Genomic DNA, 23,966 nt, shown 5'->3' on the forward strand with positions numbered 1-23,966 from the left:
AATTCCAAAACGCGACATAACCCTACGAAAAAAAATATTTTAAGTCTCGATTTATTACAAAAAGCGCCAAGTCCGTGTTTCATATTATTTAAAGCTTGGTTGATTTCGCGCATGTTTAAGTCAACCAATAAGGGAACGTTCAATATTGAAAAGGGCGTCTCCCATGCTGTAGCATCTGGTAAACTCGTGGCAGTGCCACGGAAATATGTGCCTTATGCGGAGTAAATTAAAAAGTGAGGTACAAATAGCGCTACGTCCAATTTTATTTTGCCTATATTTATTACATTTAAGAGTTTATCGGCTGAAACAAATTGCCATTTGGTTCTAATTTCGACATAGAATACATCGGAAAAAATAATCTCACGTTAAAACAAATAATTGAAGTTGTCGCTTTTTGTAGTTAGACACCTCATATACATAATATTGCTGCACAACATCGTCCAATTTATAAATTATATAAACCTTGGGAAGAACAATCTCTTTTTCTCCAAATAGTCATTCAGCCCTCGCTGTATATCGGATAGGCAGGTATTGGAAGTCTTCAGCGAGGAGAGAAGCCCGGGATAGTCTGTGGCCACGAGCACCTCCGGATGCCTCAGGGTGGCGGCCATGATCGCTCGCCACTTTTTGTCCACATCTTTGAAGTTGCGAGCTTCCGTCGGCATCTGCCTCATGATGTCTTCCGACGAGAAGATGGGCTCCAAGTACATCCACACGCTTTGCACCTAGAAATGTGACATCACAAAACCAACAAATTATAAACATTTTTACTGTGAATAATTAGAATGTGAATATTTAATGAGAATATATTGAAATCAACCATTTTTAACATACAGTGGGAAGTTCAAAGTGTGACGATAGGAATTGGAGGGGTCAAAAAATACTGAAAATCATGCGACATCTTGTACATGGATAATTTAATTAAGAAGAAATTTTTAGTGCCTAATGCAAAACTATTTTCATTTGTTTCGTAAATATGTAAACATTCGTGGCGAAGCGTGGAGTTGATATCTGATATAAATAGTATACGCTAAACTTTATCAGTCAAACATATTTGTTTTCATTGAATTAAGACTACAATGACGTGTGGATAATGTTTGTTAGTTTATAAAATTCGATTAAACCTTGCCTAATCCGAGCCATAGTAGATAATAGTCAAAAAATATTCGTTTATCTACAATCTAAAATTATGCCATCAAAATATACATAATTTTAGAATATTTTTTATCGATTATGGTTTGGTTTAGGCAGGGCTTTTTTTTTTTAAACTGACCAACACCATCTGTAATATGTATTCTTAATTCGAAATATCAATAATGAAAAAGTATGCACTATATTTGTCGGATCGCCCATAGGATACCTAAATTATTATGGTTTGGTTTAGGCACAGTTTAATTGAATTTTAAAAACTAATCAGCACTATCTATAAATTGTATTCTTAGTTCAATGAAAACAAATAAGCATGACTGACAAAGTTGAGTGTGTACTATTTATGTTGAATCTTAACAGCCTACCTCCACCCCTCGCCACCGGTAAATATGTTATGTAAAATTTAAAATTGCATATTTAACTTTGAAGTCGGTTTACTCAAAATTGTCACTGATGCACATATATTCCTTTAATCCTCCGTACCTCAATTGCACTAATGAAATGGGAATATTACGAAATAACAGTAAATAAAAAATAAATGAAGAGACGCCAACCTGTAGCCATTGATCTAGTATGTCCTGCATGGAAATAAGTTTCTCCTCCCAGGCCTGCATTTCAGCCTCAAAGGGTTTGACGAATGGTGAGCCTCGCATGGTCTGCGACTTCAGTATGTGATCATCTAGCATGAGCTGTATGTCGTCAACGCTGGTTAGGACCGTGACGCCTGTCTCTCTGCCAACATAATTCATTCCATAAAGGTATATTTGAAATTTCGCAGATAAAAAACAAATATGTATTATTAATGTGTGTATTTTGAGATGGTTGAATGAAGTTTGAAAATTTCTTCTTAGTACACGATAATATATATAAGTATAATAATATAGTATAGTATAATTTACAAAATTTATAAGGAGAAAAGAGTGACATGTTAGGAAGGTTAATTTTTTGAATGATTTTGAGTACAAAATTTCTCTTTTTCACAATGAAGAGGAAAATTATAAATGATCCGGGAATACTGCACTGATGTTTGGTGAGAGAATTGGAATCCATAATAGCTAGGAGGCGGACAGATTCCAACGAATCGAGGAAGCGCACACCAACATTTAACTGTCCCCAGTATTCGAGTAGCACTGATTTAGATGAACAATCACAAAAATACAAACATCGGTATGTTATAATATGAACATTCTAAAAAAAGTTAAAACAAGCTGCCATCTTTAAATGTGACGAACATATAGATTATAAAAATTTTCTATATCTACCAACCAATTCAACATCATTGAATAATATAATCTGCAATCGACACCAAATAGGTTCATGTGAACCCCTACATAACTAAGTAACTATAATACATATGGTTGTTAGAACATTAATCTCTGACTGACCTGTACAAAATGCATTCAAATTGTACGCCCTGCCACTCTTCCTTCATCTTCAATAGAGCCTTCTCCAGGGCATACTCCTTGGATGCGGCAGAACTTATGTCACCCAGCTTCTCAACATGTATGTGTATGCCAATCTCAACCATGTCTGACAGGGAAGAGTCCGGTTTCAGTTGTATCGGCACACCGATCAGCTCTGATATTTTCTCCCAGTGGCGCTCACGAAGACCCTGGTGAAAAGTGTTTATTGAGAGAGCTGATTTCAGTTGATTTGTCACCAAAGGCCCAGTATAGAATTTTGAAAGTTTAGATTGATTAGAGATGTACAATATAAATTATTATGGAATACTTTGAATTAAAAAATCATTATAAAATATAAGAGGTGTCCTTCCAAAAACAGTGAAACCCAGATTTTTCATATCAGAAGGGTCTGACAAAAAAAATGTAAATACATAGAAGGAAAATATCATATTAAAAATCATACAAATTGGTTTGGTGCATATTATCTCAACAAGTTTTTTCAATGAACTGATAATATTTTTCTTTCCTGAGACATTATTTGAACAAAAAAAACGAAATGTAAAAATTATGTAAACAAAAGGAATGAAAAACGTCGGCAACATGCGATCATAACATTCACGCAGAATGACAAACAATACCATATCATTTTTTTTTTCCGACCATGTCCGATCCTAATAGGATCATATGGGCCTCCACAGAGTAGAGGTTTGTATTAACAGATTTTGTTTTTTTACGAGAAATGGATGTCAGCCACTTGCTCAACCTATTAGGTCCATACCCTGACTCGCACACAAATTGAAAAACAATATGTGTACTTGCCAGACCCAGGATTCGAACCTGAGACCCACGGCGTGATAGTCCAACGCTTAAGCCGCGCGGCCACCGTGGGTGTATGCCATATCATGCTCACCCCTAATTGGCTAAAATAAAAGATGGTTCATTAATCACATTATACAACATTGGCCCCGGCACTGTAGACATGTCTATAAATAGAAACGCACACAAGCGTCTGCAATTCATTTCAACGATTGCCATGCATTAATTTGAATGTGCTAAAATAAATAGAATTTTTAATTTCAATATGCAATTTTAATTGAAATTTAAATATCTCAGACATAAATTGCAGGAAATAAAACATTAAACCGAATATTAAATAATGAAACGGGACTGCGGAAACTACATGAATTACGTGAATTCCAGGCATGTAAAATCAGCCCGCGATGGCCGAGCGCCTTAAGCGTCGGCCTATAACGTCGTGGATCCCAGGTTCAAATCGTAGGTCTTGCAAATAAACATATTATTGTTTTTCAATTTGTGTTTGGTCAGAGTATGGACCTAATAGGTTGAGCAAGTGACTAACGTCCATTTCTCGTAAAAACAAAAATCTGTTAATACAAACCTCCACGTCATGGAAGCCCACATGATGTTAGAATCGAACGTGGTATAAAAAAAAAATGTAGTTCCACTGAATTATTAATAAAACACAATTTACACAGTAGATACTAATACTACACTACCAATAATTGACAGTCAATAACATTTAAGAATAATAAAATGTCTACATGGTCAAAATTTACCAAAAACCCAATAACTATCACTACGATCGAAATTTATTCTATTGGGCAAGCCGCACACAATAATAATAGATACGATTATCACCTCATTGCAAATGGCCTGCAGCACCGGTATCATCAGTTTGAACTTATCGACCCGCGCCCGGACCATGTCTGCCACCCGCTTAGCTCCCGGATACTCGAAAAGCACCTTGCTCAGCTTGTACAAGAGCTTCCACTGACCTTCCACTTCCTCCTTTATCTCTTCCGCATTGAGCTGGGTGAACGGCCCGTAGTACCTGTAAAGATGTCATATATTTGTTTTCATATAAATTCTAACATTGAAAGAACGGAAGATATAGATGTCAATTTGATTTTGATATATCGATGGGTTAGTGTACAGATGTTGTATGTCCAGCTTTGCATGGCTTGGGAAAATCGAATCGATTGGATATCAAAGGCAAAATCCAAAAGACCGAAAGGGACTAATATAATTTGACAAAATATTTGATTTCACTCATTTTGAACAAATATATTATTTTGTGACAAATTTGGGTCAAAAAACACCGAAAGATGTAGTTTATAGGCAATCACAAACATCATTTATATAGGTACCTCCAGGATACACCATTCCACACAAAGAGGGTACTTTTACAAAAGAGGTATAGACATCTGATAATCACCCTTATTGCAATGTAATTAGTGTTAAATTCCCAACATTTTACCTTGTACATACCATTGTTTATGAGTGATGAAATGTCAATACCCCGTTTACATGTGCATGGATTTACTGTGCACAGTAAGAAAATGTATGGGGAAACATGTATTATCCTGCAGTTGGCAAGATTGCGTGCATGAATCAAACAAGTTTGGAAGCTTCTGAATTGTTCTGATTTTTTATGCGCAAGTAAGATCTGCACATGCGCAGTAGAACAAGTAAAAAAACGAACTACTCATTATGAGGTTAACCGATTTTCAATACATCCTGTCAAAATAGTACTATAAAATGACAACATCGCATCTCGCTTACTCATGAAGCGTGAAATTGGAGGGACAATCAGCACTTTTACGTGTAAACAGTTATTGTCACGATATTTTAAAATAAACACTATTGCTGACAGTAAATCCAAGCACGTGTAGGTACAGGCGCTATAATCCACTTATAGAATGTATTAATAGTGGGTGTCTAATCTAATGTATCTACTAAAAGTTTTTCCCAATGCTAGTTTTTATGCTTCTTTATTCAGGAATAAGGTTTTCACATTATTTTAATGTATTGGTTTGTTATATACTTAAATGAATATTAATTACAGTGTGCATTTACCATTGGTGAGTGCGTATAGCACTTGAAGATGCCAAAAGGCAATTATTTTTTTTGTCCCGCACTTGTTTTGACATGTGCTATATACCAGGAATCACGCGCGTATTACTCCCATGTAATTAAGTTACGAGAACGAGTGAAACGAAAGTAAACCGATACGTCACAGGCAGGCCAAGCAGGGTAAACTAGAGAATCAGTAGTTATTGTCAATCACAAGAGAGCTGCATACAATGAACATAGGACATAAGATTTATTTATTTATTTATTAATTTATAAAAAGAGTATTATGGCATTACAGCTATTGGCCAATGCGCCATAATACATAATAAATATAAATGTATAAAAATATCTTAATTACAAATAACAATAAAAAGACAGCATGTGTAAATATTAATGAAATATGATAATTTATACAATTATAAATTTAGCCTATTTAATACGTCCACAAACATTATATAGTTAATAAAAAACAAATCAACCTTTATGGTGCCATCAAATAAGCTAATTGCACGATACACAGCATCATGAAACATAACATCTGTCCTGCGACGAGGTATCTTGAAGACCGTGGAGCTACGAGTGATATTGGTGGGAACATGAAAATTAATATTTGCCAGTATATACGGGTTGTAAATGAACCCACGAAGAAGTAAAAAGAAATGCTTTAAAAGAACAATCACTCTTCGGGTAGACAGGGATTGCATTGACAGCATACCCAGAAGAAAACGAGTCGGGAAATTCATTTTATTGTCATTATCATAAGGAAAGAACCCGTATGTTCTTAAGTAGAGAAATCTAAGAAATCTATTGTGGACTCGATCCAACTTAATTGTGTGGATGGACCTATTAGGACTCCAAATAATGCTGGCATATTCAAGAATACTCAACACAAATGATACGTATAATGTACGTAGCACTCGGACGTTTTCGAATGATTTTGAAACTCTCATTACAAAACCAAGCATTTTGCTAGATCTAGTACTGATGTCAAGAATATGCTGATTGAAAGTGAACTTTGCATCATACAATACACCCAAATCTTTTATCTCCGTTACCCTACTCAATATTATACCAGACAATGTGTATGGGAACAATAAGGTGTGCCTTGAACGACTGAATGAAATAATATTACATTTAGAGGTAGCGAATTCAAGTTTATTCAATATAGACCATTGCGAGATAGCATCTAGGTCAGACTGCATCATCGCATCAAGATAAGCCTTTAAATTAAATACAACCTCTTTACCATTTGTCATATCCAACATGGAAGTCCAGCGATGTGTGCCATAGCTTATAAAATGGATCAACAGATGTCAGCATTTGAGTGAGAATAAAGAAAACTGAAATCTCTTGGTCCAACAGTTTTTCTTCTTCATTTATGTTTGTCGCTTCGTGTTTATCCTCCTAAAAATACAAAATAATAACTGGTACGTAATGTATTTTTCAACATATGCCTGAACAGCGACGGTATGTTTTCTCTCTTCAAAATCAAATAAATCAATGGAATAGGTTGATTATATAAGTACCATCAATTTACTATGTATCTCATCGATTCTCGTAACATAGTCTTTCATAAGCTCCATATTGATTAGTGGCGGATCCAATTTCCTGAATGCATCCAGCAACCTCTCGTGCCTTCGTAGTTTCTCGTCAAAGATGAACCGCCGTCCTTTGAGAGCCTCTTCTGCCATGTTTCGCTTCGTGTTCAGAGTCTTTAGCGATAATTCAATCACCGTATCCATATCGTAGGGCCACACAAAGACACGACTGTTTAAAATGATATCTTCGGCTGAAAGCATATAAGAAAAATAATATAGAATTCAAAATAGAATTATAACTCGGAAGTCGGTTTACTCAACTTGATTACCAGTGCAATTTTTTGTTCAATCATCAGCTTTTCGATTATTCAGTAATCGAACACGTAAGAAAAAAAAAATATATAAACAAGTAGGTATTTCAGCATAACAACACTTACGGATCAAGTCAGCGTGCTCCATCAGAAAAATAACATTATCAGCAGTTATTCTGGATTTCTCTTTCAGCTCGTACATGGTGAGGTCTCGACAATCGCAAATAAAATTGAGAAGCTCTACCAACTGTGCCGTCGTCTCGGGCATTTCCGAAGCCCTCTGAGACATTGATTGGTAAACATCACAGATTCTGAAACCATTATAAACATGCCTTAAAAAGGGTTGAACTTGAGATCGTCTTTATCTTCTAAACGAGGGACTATTTTTGTTTAAATATCTATTATATTCACGGCTACAATGACCAAGCGGTAACATGTTGGATTATAATATTGTGGGTCCTGTGTTCAAATCCCGGTTCTGGCAAAAATGTTCCCAGAGTATGGATATAATATTATTTATATTTATTCTTTTTAACACTAAAACAGACCATGACAGATAGTGTAGTGAAATAGTTGTTTAATTAGTAATAGAAGAGAAACAATCACAAACACCTACCTCCCCTAACCCAACCTTTCAGAAAATCACATAAATATATTGTGACCTCACCGAGATCAAACCCGGTTACCCGGGTGAAAAGCCTGCGCTTTACATACTGGACTATGAAAGCCAGTTGGTTGAACAAGTGTCTAAGATCCATTTTTCGTAAAAACAAAAATCTATTAATATAACTTCCCAAAAGTATCATATTCGTAGAATCAAACAAGGTAAAAAAATAAATAATCAACAACCATTTTTTCTATGCGTAATATGAATGACAGCAACCCTATTTTCATTTGTTTTGTTCATCTGACATCGACTTCAAAATTTTTTTTTAAATTGGAACTCCGCATTTCAGGCTTAATTTTTGGAAAATTATATGTAGGTAACATAAAAAAAGGTTCTTTGAATTGATGAACTAACCCTCTATTGTGTTTTCTATTGATGGTTGTGAAGTAATCAACAATGTGTAGCCTGAGTTCGGACACGGCGTCCCACATGTGATCGTTCAGCGTGCAGCAGTCCAGCATGATCATGTTTAGCGGCACGTGACGCCTCAGGAACCCAATCTCGTCACGCAGCGCCTCAAAGCTGCGAATTTTTCTACCGAAATCCTAGCGATAATATAAAAATAAAATCACATTACAGATTGAATAATTTCTTTCTCTACTCCACAATTGAAAATAATACACTTTGCCACTGAGCTGAGTGCACACACCAGCAATTTAGCATGCGAAGATTACAGGTTCGAAACCCAGAATTAGTAGGGACGAGGAGCTAATTGAAAATGTCAAGATTTACAAGACTCCTTTAGCACAATGTTTCAATTCCCAAGTAACATTTTTCGATACACATTTCTTTGAGCTGCGTTTGAATTCTTATACCTATCCCAAAAAAATACATTGCGGAATAAAGATTTCTTCAGCTGACAAACAGCTACAGTATGTTAGCATGCCCAACAGAAAATCAATTGAATAAAGCCACTCCCCATAAAACCGTGCTCCTACAAAAACGGGGCCAAAAAAATCGACACACTTTCATGCTGAATTATAAATAAGTTTAATAATATTATCTTCTCCTTTAAGTACCGTCTCCTATAAGAAGGTTGATAATCATCAAAATGATCTCCATCTTTGACCGGTGACCGGAACAATGAGGTTCTGCTCTTTTGACCCATGGTCCGAATGCTTAGTAATTCTTAAGTATCATTAAGCAACGCTTAACCTTCCGCAATTTAGTGAAAGTGAGAAAAACAATCGGCATTATTATAAGAATGTCTTAATTGACGTCGACATCTCTGCATTTGGCCACATATCTTTAAATTCTTCTATTTGGACCCCTTTACGAACGATAAGGTTTAGGAGTTGGTATTTTTCACAAAGCATCACGTATTCAAAAATAATTCAGTGTTCTACGCTTTACGATGAGATCTTAAGACCTGGGAAGTATGGGAGGGAAAGCCCACCATCTGCCTAGGGTTGAGGTAGGCTGTGGAGATCGGACAAAAATAGTGCACATTATGTTCATCATACTTATTTGTTTTCATTCAATTAAGAGTACAAATTGCGTATGGTGATGGTTAGTTTTTAAAATTCAAATAAGCCCTGCCTAACCAATCCATCGTAGGTAGAGTGGGGAGATCCAACAAAAACACAGTTGTCAGACATACTTATTTGTTTTTGTTGAATTGACAAAGTTTAGCGTGCACTATTTATGTTGTATCTTAATGCCTACATCCACCCTTCGCCACCGATGGATCATACCATAACATTATTTATTTGTTTTGTGTTGGTGACGTCTTTTATAAAATTCATGTTACCCCTGAACTGAACCATGATAGATAAAAAATATTCTTCTATTTTAAATAATGCTTGATTTAATGACATATTTTATAAAGACGAATATTTTTTTTAACTATTATCTATTAAGGCTTGATTAAATTTTAAAATGTAATCAACACCATCTGCAATTTGTACTCTTAGTTCAATGAAAAAGAATAAGTATGACTGACAAAGTTTAGTGTGCATTATTTATGTTGGATTTTAACAGGCTACCTCCAACCTTCGCCACTGTCATCTACAGAGCATTCTTGCAAATAGAAACTTTTTAGTCAATATTTTTAGCCTTAATTGGAGCATCTAAAGCTGCATTTCGACCAAGCGAGTGAATGTTTGTTCTTCCCCCACTCCAGCGAAATTCTTATGCTCGCTCAACAAAAAGCATTTACGTCAAGAGAATTTCGCTGGAGTAGAGGTAGAACAAACATTCACTCGCTTGGTCTAAATGCGTCGTAAGAATCCCTGTCTCTGATCAGTTTTCTTAAAATGGTAACTATATTGCTCCATTCATATTCATAGTATGTTTATAAAATATAAATACCCTCAGCAGTGGAAACGGATCGATTTCATACATATTCATGAGCTCCTCTTGTGCTTCTCCATTGAGGACAAACTTATACTGGTCATAGAGGTTCAGATAGGTGGTGGGGCCAATTCGGTTTGCTGTGAAGTGACTGAGCGTTTTATTGATCAGATGCGTCACGTACTGCTCTTTCTCTTGTACAGCAAAGAGGCATAAATGCTTGTTAAAAAATTCTGAAATATGAAAATACAAATACTAAAATAGCGCCTGTACACGTGCATGGATTTACTGGTAGCAATAGTGAGTATTTTAAACTATCGTGACAATGACTGTATACACGTAAAAGTGCTGACTGTCTCTTGACAGGTAGTGAAAATCGGTCAACATGAAAATTCGTTCGTAGTTGGTTTTTTTGCCTGCAGGTTCGCCACTGTCATTCTACTGAGCAGGCGCAGATTGAAAAAATTTTACTATCGCATGAAAATTCAGAAGCTTCCAAACTTTCATGGATGAAATCTTGCCAACTGCATGATAATACACGTTTACCCATACATTTTCTTGTTATGGCCGCCATAACACTTACTGTCAAGAGTAAATCCATGCACATTTAACGGGGTAGAACCTCGATATAATAGACTTTGGATATAACACACAAAATATTCGGTCAAATGTGAAGATTGTGAAAAACATCCTTTTAAAGTTAGTGTTAAAGTTGTTATAAATCCAAGTGTAACCGCTTGTAAACCATGTTCTGCGCGTGATAATAACATCATAGCTCTCGCATTTTAATACCAGTCGTAATGCAGTCCTGCTCTATTCGTCAGATAACGAAATTCAAGCATATTACACAAATTTTTGCAATTGTAGAGAGTTGATTATAAGAAAAACAGCAGACTTCAAAAGTGCAAACAAAACTTGATTCTTTTTTTAAAGCAAGATTACCGAAAGCAAGCGTGTCGACATCGAACATTAACATCACTCCACAACGAGTATGTCTGGATATATCATCAGAAGATGAATAAACATAGCTTTGTGTGTTTTTATATACCGGACACCCCCTCATCTCGCATTAATCCGTTATATCGAGGTTCTACTGTACACTAAATCACACCGCCTTGTCCACTGACTTGGGTGTATAGATGCAATAATGTAGGTGCCTAGATGATAGCAAATCATATAAAAATCTCCTTTATGTTTAAAAATATTTAGGTACAGAATTAATTAATACCTGGAAATAAAATGCATTCTATTTTCGGTATATTATTGTTGACTTCGATGATCTTCGTACACCACGAACGTATATATTTAGCGACCTTATCAAGAGATGGCGAAAAGCAAAGCAATTCACCGTCGGTGGTCTCTGTTGGAACCACTTTCAGTAATAACAAAGGTCGCTGGTTCAGCGTGTAGTCTTCGTAAACGTCGCCAAAGTCATTTCCTTCCTGAAAATTAAAGTTCAAAAAGAAATTACATACTTACTTAGTGGTCACTAGTTTAATTAAATTAAATTGGGTATAACCACATAAGATAGGAATTCGAAAGTCAGTCACCTTAGACCAAGAATTATGACAATGAACGCCAAAAATATATAAAGCCCGCTGAGTGTCTTCAAATATTACCAGTATTAAATTCGTGTTTCGTTTACATGAAAAAACTTTAATGCATATTATGACACATACATAACTATTGAAGATAACATATTATTATACATGTTTAAGTATACCTATCACATATTTCTCCAAAATCTAGAATTGTATCTTCTGACAGCCACAGCCAGAAGGTAACTTTACTTATTTTTGTCTTTCTCGGCTAAAACCCAAAGATGTTGAAGACGCCCTTCGCCTTCTGTGGTTACCCCATCAAAATCGCTGAAGCAAGTTCCAGTTTATCCAACCACAAACCCTTCTAACTAGACGGCGCTTGTAGTGCAGTGCATAGGCGCTGGCCTTCCATCCGGGAGCTCTTGGTTTGATTCTATATGACCATGACCGCAAGGCCGACCATACAAAATAAGCATGTGTACGCGTTTGACCTTAAACTCAGTGTACTAGCCAAGGTCGAGTGTTTTAAATGAAATAAAATATTGACCACACAGAGACATCTATTAGAATAATGATTTAAATACCTCTGTCATGACAGATTATGATAATTATTGACATTACATTGATTTCACTAAAAGCGTCATTTTACGATTAACATATTGTGTTCTTACTGCAGGAAAAATATCATGGCCTGCCCGGTACCGCCATTAGTTAATAAACAACTTAATTAAATTGTCAGCTCTAGTAGGTACCTAACCTTTTTTCAACATTACTTTCGTCATATAAGCTTCATCTGGTAGAGAAGACTTTGGTCTTATGTCTTTGAGCAATCGAATCTCTATTCCAAGCTATATCTCTCCTCAGTTGGTCACACTCAGCCTCTCTGCATCTCTCTTAACGTTATTCGCCCATCTTCAGGCGTGGCCCGAGTACCCACAGGGGTTCCATCATAAACTGTATGGAGAGCTCTAGATCCATCGCATCAAACAACATAGCCGGACCATCTGAGTCTTCACACCCTCAAGACATTGACTATATTGGCCTTAAATTATTTGCTGAGCTCAGCATTCGTACGGATCCACCACATTTGGTTTTTTTTAACCGGTCCAAGTATTCTTTGGAGAATGCTGTTTTCAAATACTTGGATAGCAGGGAACTCAGAAATAATGGGAACTGAAATACCTAACGGTTAAGGAGAAGGAGGCAACCGATCTCGAGTAAGGAAGAATACAGGATAAATTTAATCCAATCCATGCCAGATACGAGATATCTCGGTACATAGTACTAATAATTCGGTCAAAACAAATAATTTCAAAATAGGACACATACTGCCATCTATCGAAATGTTCCTAAAACATTTTACAATATTAGTTAATGATTTTACCATTGATTTACCTTGAATTTTGTCAAGCGTTACAACTGACATTTTAGAGATGTTGTAGTTTTTTGTTTTTTTTTTCGCAAATTATATTTGGCCTGTTAGGTACTGCCAATGCCTTTTTTACAGCAGCAAGAATATGTCATACGTCGAATCCTGACAACTGCTCTCGGTTTATGCATTGACGCTCATTTAATGTTGGTGTATTACACATACTATTGCACGTCTATAATGCGTGGTTCATTTTCGTAGGACACTCACACATTAAAAACTCTGCTTCAAAATTTACTGTATTGGTATATAGCCTATCAGAATTCTATTTATTATCTGTTCTGTGTTGGACAGCCTTCTCTTATTTCTCCATTAGGCTCCAGATTTCACACCCATACAGAGCGATTGGTCTATATAGCTGGTATATTACAAATGTAGAAATTTTAATAAATTAAGCTTTAAATAAAAACAAAAATATCTAAGAAGAGTAATCACAAATATTGTGTTATTTTTTATAACTTCAATTACCTTGTACATAGCGAATTCTTCAGCAAAGTGTTCCAAGCTCCTGATCACGAGGCCTCGCAGCTGTAGCGACATGAGACCGCTCACGGTTCTGAAGAATCCTTCCACCCTGGCGGAGGTGTCTTCCCTGCGGATGGGAGCGTAACAGCCCCACTCATCACGGTACTTCACCATGGTGTCGGCGACGTCGCAAATCCACTCGTTTACCAGTTTGGAATGCGATTCGGTGCACAACTCTGTCAGTCTTTCCTCAAACACATCGCAGTACAGCGGAAATGGCGATTTGTCTTGCATTCTCTTCATATCGCAGATGAGCATCGTATGATATCTAAAATGTCATTCACTTTTGTAATTTATATTGACAAAAATACAATGCATTTCGTTGTTGCACCTTCAAAATCGGCTGTGTATTTTTCAAAACTTTACAGGAGAGACTAAAAACAATGCGAATTACAATGCCTGTCGCCTACAACAATGAAATATTTTTTATAGCAATTCCAGAATACCTGTTATCAAAATCATTATATTTTTTCCTTGGTATAGAAAGAATTATTCAATTTTTGGTGCAAAAAACCTATTTTGTGAAATTTATGCACATAGCCGATTTTGAAGGCGCAACGATGATTTGCATTATAGATTCAACAACTCTCGATTCTTTAACTTTTTAGTGTGGTTGAATTGATAGCCATAGAGAATTTTATATTATAGCGCTGAGCAGAGGCTTTCAAATACTTTCTCTTTCACTCATTCGGACGTCGCATATAGCACCATCCGGGCGCCCCGCCCCACTACCGCGCGCTTCTACTACCAGGCACTCCCACCACAGCGCTCAGCAAACGTTATCACAAATGGCAGAGAAGGGGTCACTTGTTAACTATAAAAAGCATTGTTTGACATTCAGTTATCAATTAGAATTAAGTCGAGCTTGGCTGCATCAAGAGATCTAATTCACCTAGTTCACTACAGTAGCCTTGCTTGCACTCTGAAAACGGATAAATACGGTTAGCCGTAAGCCTTATCAGAGTCAAGTGAGCTATTCGATTGACCTAGGTACATGGTCTGACTATGCTGTAGTTCTAGTTTTTAAACCCGAAACTTATTATTCTCGCGTTGTATGAATTATTGTACTGTAAAGAGTTAAAAGATAAAATATACCATACACACTTCCACCAAAATAGATTGTAAGGAAGGAAAAGAGCCCCTCCCTTTACAATATTCTATACTTTGGCGTGTAGAATGATTTAAAGAAAAACCATTATTGAGAGCCACCATCATGTTTTGATGTTTCATTATTCCGTAGATATGACATTAAAAAAATAAGTAAAAGATGTCGTAAAGAAGAAACCAGATTTTTGAGTGATATTTTAAAAAAATTGGTGAATTACTATAATTATACCTAACTAAAAAAATAAGTGTTTGTTATTTTTTTAATAGAAAAGTGCAAATACACCCATAACAAACTCCATTTTGAGTTTTAAAGGTATCCAAAATGTGAACGGCTGAAAATCCTGAATAGATCCATAAAGTCCTGTGGCTTGGAAGGATACTTCGCGATTGGAGGCAATAAAATCTTCAATCCGATATACAACTACGCTAATCCAACTAGCGAAAAGAATATGTGCAATCTCCTTGGGCGGATTGAAAAATCAAACGTTGCGTTGGGCTTTAGAATTAACTCATGTGTTGTTATCGTTCTGCACCCAGTCGAAATATTTCCATCACCAATATTATTCATTAAATTATGCATGTTATAAAATATGTAAGTTTAGCTCCAAATCAAAATTGCGCTATAACCAACAACAGGTGGTTACAGCAAAAAGCCGTATAATCAAGTATAATTAGTGTACCTGCTTATTGAGATTATACTAAGTTTTATAAGCGTTGGGCAGACGAGAATAAGACAGATCAGTCACCTTTCATCCCATAGCCGTCTCAATTCCAACAAAATTGTATTCCCTTGGAAGTACGCGTAGAAGAGTCTCTGTTTAGCGATGACGGCGGGAGCATGCCACGGCATGGGTGCGCGAATTGTCAGTGCCGGCCACAATGCCGGAAACTTTGATATGCTCAACCGTAGCCTCTCACGTGGGTCCTTCAAGATGTAACGCAAGATGCTCTCTTTCATCGCCAGCTTGTACGACCTGACTATTTCTGAATCGAGGGCTTCAAAGAGAACCGAGTGTATCGTAGATTTAGCCAATCTACTGTGCTCCGGTGATAGCTTCGCTTTCGCTCTACGCAGCCATGTTGGTGGATAATGTGACGTGAATCTGTCCGTATATGGCTGAAAAAAATAATCAGATAACTCGAAAATGTTAAAGAAAACCTCTTTGTATGAAGCCTTTATATAATGAAAGTGCAGCTAAAAATAAGTTACCAAGGCTGATATATAACAAAAAGATATATAACAAACAAATTAAAAATAGTTGTAAAAACCCCCCTACCTTATCAATAATAATACACTCGATAAGCATAATATATAAATCACCAAAACCTAATAATAGATCATTAGTAATTATAAAGAATAAAAATACTACACGCAAGAGGTGTAAAATTGTCCATTCTGGGAACAATGGTTACGTATTGGGAATTCATGGAGTTAACTAATAAGATATATCTATGATATCAGTATTTTTTTACTGATTTACTAGGTAGGTGATAAAGTTTTTACCTACTTTATTGTATTGATCTGTTATATAAGTTAGAGTTAATTGTATTCATTGTCAGCGTTGCCTTTTGGTGAGTGTACATAGTGCCTGAAGATGCCGAAAGGCAAAACCCGGGTCGCAAAAAATTCAAATGGAATAGTACAAAACTTAAATCCATTAGAATAAATAATTGTTTTAGTAATGAAATCATTGATATACTACTGGATGAATCATATGCTTCTTAAAATGACGCCCGATTTTCAGCGACTCGGCCAGTGTTAAAACTTACTGTTTTAATATCAACAGACTTAACTCGATATAAGCTCACTTAATATTTGTTTCGAAAACTATTCACTATTCCAAGAAGGCAAATTTAGTTTTACAGCCAGGGCAATACGGGTGAAATTCGGGAATCCATGTTAAGTGTCTTAACGCATTATACCTACAAGGAAATATTATAAGACGATATTCGTAATATCTTTTGTGGTACATTTTTAAAATGACACTTGTATGGGAACTCCTCATCCAGTAGTATATCAATGAATGAAATAGACTGTTGAATAATTGATTTTTCTGACCATAAATATATGTATATTTCATAACATAATTTTCGAAAAAAATATAAACAATGAAACCGGACGGTTCAATGTGTTGTGTATATCGGCTGTATTATGAATAACCATACGATTTATTAATTGAGTTAGCATTTACTTGGTAGAATTCCATTTTACAAGAAATGAAAATATAATTAATATTAAATTCTACAGGTAAACCATACGATTGTTACTTTAACGTCCTCATTTCAACTTTACCGTTGAGTAAAATTGACAATGCCCCATAAATCAATAATATTGAGCTGTCATTAATTCTTCTCGTTTTGACTTACAGTTATGATATAATGCTGAATCCTCTCAGCGTCATCGCAATTGATGGAAACCATGCATTCAGAAACCGTTTGCTTTAACAGTATTCCTAACTGCTCTTCAGGAGTACTCGGTAAAGTGGCCTGAAGTTGAGCCAAAAATCTGCAATCATATTAAAGAAGTATTAAAAAAAAAACTAAATGTATGTTATTAGTGTTTTAAAAGTTATGCTCATTAGTGTAATATTTAATGTTCCATTCATTAATTCCCTCGAACGGTGGCATGCTGTAGGTGACAGTATTGAGATATTCACAAAAATACAAATACAAAATCCCATTGTCGAGAAGAAATTATCACTAGAGAGACACCGTTAGAGTCTCAATCCATTACAGTGCATTTTCATCAGCTAGAAGCGCGATACGAAGTCCCAATGCCGATCCACAATCAAACGGAACACTCATAATAAGTAATTCATAAGTTTTGAGAATTTAAAATTAAGAATGTTGCATTTTCAATTTTTGTGAATTGTGCAAGTGTGCTAAGACCAAAATTTGGATAGATCCCGACATCGGCTAGGAATCGAAGTAAGTAACTACTATTGGTAACTTGAGTCAAACCACAAAATTCGATTGCCAATATTAACGTAATTCATGAAGCGTTTCGGCTGTATAAATGCTAGTCAATTTCGTTGTAATTAGGTAGGACGCAGGTGGCTCAATTGGTAAGGCACACCTAATGGATGCAGAGTTCGAATCCCGCCGGAAGTGTATCTAATGCCGGGTCCACACTGGCAACATGTCGCCGGCAACCTCGTTAAATTTTACGATAAATATAATAATTATCGTAAAATTTCTTAAGCAATTATGATAATTATCGTAAAATTTAGTGAGGTTGCCGGCGACATGTTGCCAGTGTGGACCCGGCATAAGGCGTTATCAAATTGTGTAAGAACAATCATAACAATAACACAGCATCAGTACGCCACGCCGGTAATCGCCGGTAATATGCCGGAATTTGATGAACTAAAAATGGTATCAAAATTTTCGCGTGTTTTCGTTGGGTTTACATAAAAAAAATTAACAAAAATACTAAATATGAATATTTAATGTTATATACTTTATTTCATTGTCCCTGGCAATGATTTTCAATTGCTGTTTGCGCAATTTCATTACGGCTATTCTTTGGGCTTTCATTTCTCTTTCCTGCGCCTTCCTTCTATAATACTCACCGTTGATCAGGTCCATAAGCGGAACGAATCCTACAACACAAAACTATTATTATTTTATACTTATCATATTGAGCAGCTGTAGGTTGTTATCTACTATTCGGTATCCAAAACTGGCAGCGATCCACCACACACTCTCATTGTCATTCTTCAACTTCGGTACTTTAGTTGGACAGTTTTTTCAAATTCACCCACATCCACCAAACTAATTATATCACACTCAGCCATGTCCATTTAGGCCAATCACTGACAACGATTATAACAACATGGCCGTCGGTTGTTTACGAACCTTTGAGTGAGTGTGTCAACAGTGTCTGTTTCAACATTTTTTGATAGAAATAATTAATAAACACAATGTTTCATATATCAGAAGTGACCTCGCTAAGTTGAGAAATTAAGGCAGCATCGACAAAACGCGCCAATAATAAGGAAATTCGGTAAAGGACACTGAAGCGTTACAAATTAAACAAGACTTATTTTCACTATCATAAAGAAATACTTAAATTCGTATCGGTCATGAAAATGATAAGTTATCTGTCTTTTTTGCCCACTATTGACTTTCTTCTTTGTAACTAAGAAAATTCTGATATCATTCTTAATAAATTAGAGCTAAATATTCTCAGGACCCAAATTATGTACATATGCCACCGATTCCTTAAAATAAATAAATGAGAAGGATTGAATCAGATATTCGAGGGATTATAAAAACTTTTAGGGGACAGTGACATAATTATATTGCATATCTGCAATGTCATATTATGGAGGATTGGTGAAACAATTGGATAGTATCTCGAGTTCATTTCATTGCGCAAAAAACAATCCATAAGGATTAGCGGCGATTATTGAACTATATCGCTCTAGTAAAATTATTGTTGAACACTTGAAAACAAGTCGACTTAGGTTTAGGCCGCAATGGATATATCCTGATATTGGCTGATTGCTAAGACTGACTGATTTCTGAGCTGCAAAGAGCCTAACACACGAGGCGAAACTACGTCTCAGTTTAAAGTGTAATAATTCATATCTTCTCTTTCTCTCACTCCTGCGGTTATCTATGAGTGATATTTGGTCATTCTTGTCGTTTATTTGAAGACAACTTTCACATAAACTGGTTAAAGAAAAAAAAATGGGAATCGTTATACTTCTAATACGAATACTTCTTATATTATATTACAACTCAATGAATGGGTTTTTTACATTTTCACAACTGAATTCCTATGGCCTATCTATGGTGTGATTGTCACATTGAATATGCCCGCTATAGACTAATGATTCTCAAGTACACAATATTAACATATTTACAAATTATCCAAAAATCAAATTCATGACTTACGACATTAGTTTCTCTAACTAAAGTGGCTTTTTTAATCACCTGTCATTAAAGGTTTTAATTTTTTGTCTCTCTGCTGTTGTAAAAGTTTATGTTTTTCAATTTCCGCGAGGGTCTTTTGCCTCGGAAAGCGTAACTGTCCGTGCTCGTCTACCGGTCCATAAAATTTCTCTTTCGCTTTCCTTTTCGGCGGCAAATATGCTAATCGAAGCATCCTCGATTCTGGTTCATCATATCCTGAAACAAGCAAATAATAACGAAAAACGTAATGAGTAATGCAGTATCCATACTCTCGTCAAGACGTTTCTGATACTATTTGGTACACAAGGAGGGTCGAGCGCGACTGCTACATTCAGGTGCTCGGCCTTGTTTGTGTAGTCTCGGCGAATGTGGATGTGGCATGGCATATTGATAGTGACCATATAATATGTATTAAAATTAATTCCCTATATATGTGCGGTAGTTAAATATTACTCCTTGGATATGCTAATGCTTGATTCAATGAGACATTTATCACACTGGGAAGAATCACCAAGGAAAAGGTTTGGAAATTAACTCCAGGTTAAACCCATTAAAAGATAAAAATGAGACGCCTTCAAGCTCACCACTTCATAATCAAGGTTCTGTTACCATGGGTTGCAAGTTCAAATCCCGCATTTGGCAAATTTACATTTCAATATGTTCGAGTCCAGAACATTGTCATAATAAATTGAGAACTTTTGAACTAATACATTCTTTCATCTTGCTGGCATAGAACTAATGGTTATACGTTTTGATTAAAAATCGACACTTAGAACGCTTGCGATCTGTGTATCCCTAATAACTATGTAAGAAGTTAGCAAGTGTTTGTTCTCCTACGCTGCAGTAATGACGTACCATTGGTGACACCAATTGGGAGGGCAATAAATTTGTTCAAAGTGCTTCAGTTTTCGACATATTCCACTTCTACCTCATAAGTGAATATTTTATAAATTCTTTAAATATGTCTCACACGGTGTACTTCCGTATATCCAAATCCTATAATATAATAAACCATTTCTATTACATATTCAATGAATAATTTACATATAAGCATTTCATGTAAGAACTAGGTACAAGTTAAATTTGTCGTAATTAAGTAGGGTGTCCGTAGCGTAATTGGTAAAGCACATTGGCGCAAATGCAGTGGTTAGTCCAGTAGGGCATCGTATTTAAAAAAATAAATCTAGTAGGTGTATTCAAATTATGTATATGTTACGCCGAATGTGCGAAATTGACTATTACATGAAATGGGCAAAATTTTGCCTAATTCATGTAATAGTCAAGCCCGTTGCCTTATTCATGAATTAGGTAAATTATCTGCCGAGTGCGTGAATTCACCAGGGTATGGAATTCTTAAGCTGTCAACATGACAGTAGAAAAAGTAATTTTAATACGGATGGTTTTATGAGTTATAATTGGACATATTATAATATTATTATTATTAGGTTAGGTTAGGTTAGGTTAGGTTAGGTTTTGTAATTCTGAATTCAACTGAATGTCCACTTTGAGGTTAGCTAACAAGTGTCAACAAACTAACAGATCATACTATCACAAACAAACAATCGACCGTTGCACGATTGATACCCAAGCACGAATCAAATCGCGAAAATACCTTTTAATAAAATTCTTCCGTTATCATATATTATAGTTCTAGATTTTTTTTGGGCATAGTAAATGGATATGAACGTCATTGTAGTTATTGATTGGTATATTTTTATAAAATCAATGACATTTGACACATTTGGTTAGTTTAATTAGTTGCAAAAAACACCACCGGAGCGCGACCATCTATTTTGACCAATGCATGAGCATTTTGACACATTTGGTTTAGTTGCAAAAAACACCACCGTAGCGCTACTATCTAATTTGTCCAATGCATGAACTAGGCAGAAAAATTACTGCCGAATTCACGCACTTGGCAGATATTTTGCCTAATTCATGAATAAGGCAACGGGCTTGCATTTTTCATGATTTAGGTAAAATTTTGCCCATTTCATGTAATAGTCAATTTCGCAGATTCGGCGTAACATATACACTGCTTTTCTGTATTATGTGAATGTTTTCAAAATGTACTTCGTAATGTTATATAATATTAATGAATAAAATGAATGGTTGACAACCGTTTCTCATAAATCTAATAAGAAACCTCCTTTTGAGGTGACATATACATTGCCTCTCTTTTTCAAACCAACAGGATTCTTCGAGTCCTAGAATACCGATAAAAATTACTAACAGAAGATTTCAGCAGACCTGACATTACCTATGTAGAAGCAAGTAGATTGGCACATCGTCGCTATAGTACTTGTTTTCCGAATATCCATTTTTGTCAAAATCGACATTTTAATGCAGTTATATTTCTTTTGTCTAACTACATCGAAATCATTTATAAAAATTGTATATTTTCATGTAGAAACAGAGATATTTTTTTAAAAACTCCGAATACGCCATGTTTCGCAACGATTGCTTTGTGCTTATTTTCCGAATGTCAAATAGAATAGCTCGGTCTCACTCTCGCATATCGCTTTCATATAGCGCTGTGTACTTCTAATGTCGCTCACTTCATATGTGACTGATGTCTGTTTTTCGTCTTTCAAAGCGCGCGATTTTGACTACTATTGTGTTATTTTAAGTTTCTATCGTTTAAATAGTGAATTTATCAAATTTAAAGTTATCAATCTTGTCTGGTACATCACCAGTTTGCTCTGAACTTACAGCAGAGTTATGGAAGTAAGTATTTTAACCTAAATTACTGTATTTTGTACTGAGAAACAGAGATAATATCCCAACGGTCATACGAATTGTACAGTGTGACTCGGTAACTACTGTCTTAAAAAATAATTATTATTAATGTCTATAATCAAAACTTTTTCTGTTTTAAATTTACTTTATAGCTATTCATGTTAAAATGTACGCAAATATTTAATCTCATTTATTAATAAGATGTATGTTTATACCTATTTTTTTTTTGGTGGATTTCCATTGAATAGTACATTTGATTGTATTTTCATTAAGTATAATTATAATACTATTGGCTATCCAATAGATATTTTAGTAAATGTACGATCTATTAAGATTAATTCTGGTTTCGTGAGTGAATATTTTATATAATAATATTATACTCAGGATAATATATTCGCAATCAATGGTTATTAAATAACACATGCCCCTATTTTTTGTTCCATGCACATAAAACATATAGTATATAATATGCAATATATGGTTTGTAATAAGTTTAATTGTATCAAGTTCGATTAAAATCCATAATGAAGCATTATTTGTGACCAATAAAAATATCATTGCCACCGTTTTAATATAGAAATTAGGAAAATTTTACTACCTACATTATTATTACGTAAATCTATGGATACAGATTTTTTATAACTATAATTAGGTATATAATTTTATGTTGATTCCCAATTTTGTAAACAGAAAATGGTGAATGGCATATTTTATAATTACCTATGAAATTAGGTAAAAACGATCATTGATACAACTTGATCACCTATTTACAAAAAATCATGTACCTATCAGTGAATTTATTAAAAATTACGTAAATAAATATTAGGTTTTTAAGTTTGTACTTTTTGACCACACGGTATACCGTGGTCCATGCAACGATAAGCTACGGTCTTACATTCCGAATGTCCTTGTTTTGTTCCGAATATCCACTTTTCGGAGCCAGCGCTGAGAATGATCCGTATATCCACATTGTTTACTTGTAAATAAAACGTATTTTCTCTTAGTTTAATGAATTATACTAATATATTATTCATCAAATCTCTTCTTGGATAATGTGGCAATCATAAAAAGGAGACAGAGTGCTTGATATATAAACTGATATTGAAATATAAGACAGGGAACTTTGTTTTTCGTTTCCTGAACAATCGACATTTGGTCTATTCGGAAAACAAGTACTATAGCGACGACATGATAAGGATTGTTATAAGTCCGACTGACCTTGTGCTTCAATAAGTCAAAAAAAAAGATTCATACCATCAGTAGGTGCCGGAGAACCAAATGTTTCTTTAATTGGGACGCTTTTCATATTTTTGGCTTCCATCAAAGGTGGAAAATGAAAATGACTCTGCTCTTCGTCTTTGATGGTGTTGATAACCTTTGTGCATTCGTTGACATTCTTGATTGTTTCCGGAAACCGCGAAACGGTAGTCGCTCCACTTCTTCTCACATTATATTTGCTGTACGGTTTCAT

The 23,966-nt window shown here is 35.3% G+C and overlaps 1 protein-coding gene across 1 annotated transcript in view; it reads right to left on the minus strand.

The window, feature by feature from the left end:
* Window positions 1-23,966, minus strand: part of LOC147070254 (dynein axonemal heavy chain 3-like) — a 48,274-nt gene extending 24,308 nt beyond the window's left edge. The window contains exons 1-16 of the mRNA XM_085949929.1: window positions 23,750-23,966; window positions 19,778-19,972; window positions 18,297-18,438; window positions 17,204-17,342; window positions 15,583-15,953; window positions 13,673-13,997; window positions 11,583-11,676; window positions 10,253-10,467; window positions 8,297-8,487; window positions 7,402-7,586; window positions 6,953-7,215; window positions 6,673-6,830; window positions 4,212-4,404; window positions 2,535-2,761; window positions 1,704-1,881; window positions 463-725 (exon numbers count right to left, since the gene is read on the minus strand). Coding sequence (XP_085806055.1) covers window positions 463-725; window positions 1,704-1,881; window positions 2,535-2,761; window positions 4,212-4,404; window positions 6,673-6,830; window positions 6,953-7,215; window positions 7,402-7,586; window positions 8,297-8,487; window positions 10,253-10,467; window positions 11,583-11,676; window positions 13,673-13,997; window positions 15,583-15,953; window positions 17,204-17,342; window positions 18,297-18,438; window positions 19,778-19,972; window positions 23,750-23,966 — 3,356 coding nt within the window. The remainder of the gene's footprint in view (window positions 1-462; window positions 726-1,703; window positions 1,882-2,534; window positions 2,762-4,211; window positions 4,405-6,672; window positions 6,831-6,952; window positions 7,216-7,401; window positions 7,587-8,296; window positions 8,488-10,252; window positions 10,468-11,582; window positions 11,677-13,672; window positions 13,998-15,582; window positions 15,954-17,203; window positions 17,343-18,296; window positions 18,439-19,777; window positions 19,973-23,749) is intronic.

The sequence above is a fragment of the Rhyacophila brunnea genome, unplaced genomic scaffold, assembly GCF_057557595.1.
Source record: "Rhyacophila brunnea isolate RB1 unplaced genomic scaffold, BYU_Rbru_1.0 scaffold_22, whole genome shotgun sequence".
NCBI lineage: Eukaryota > Metazoa > Arthropoda > Insecta > Trichoptera > Rhyacophilidae > Rhyacophila > Rhyacophila brunnea.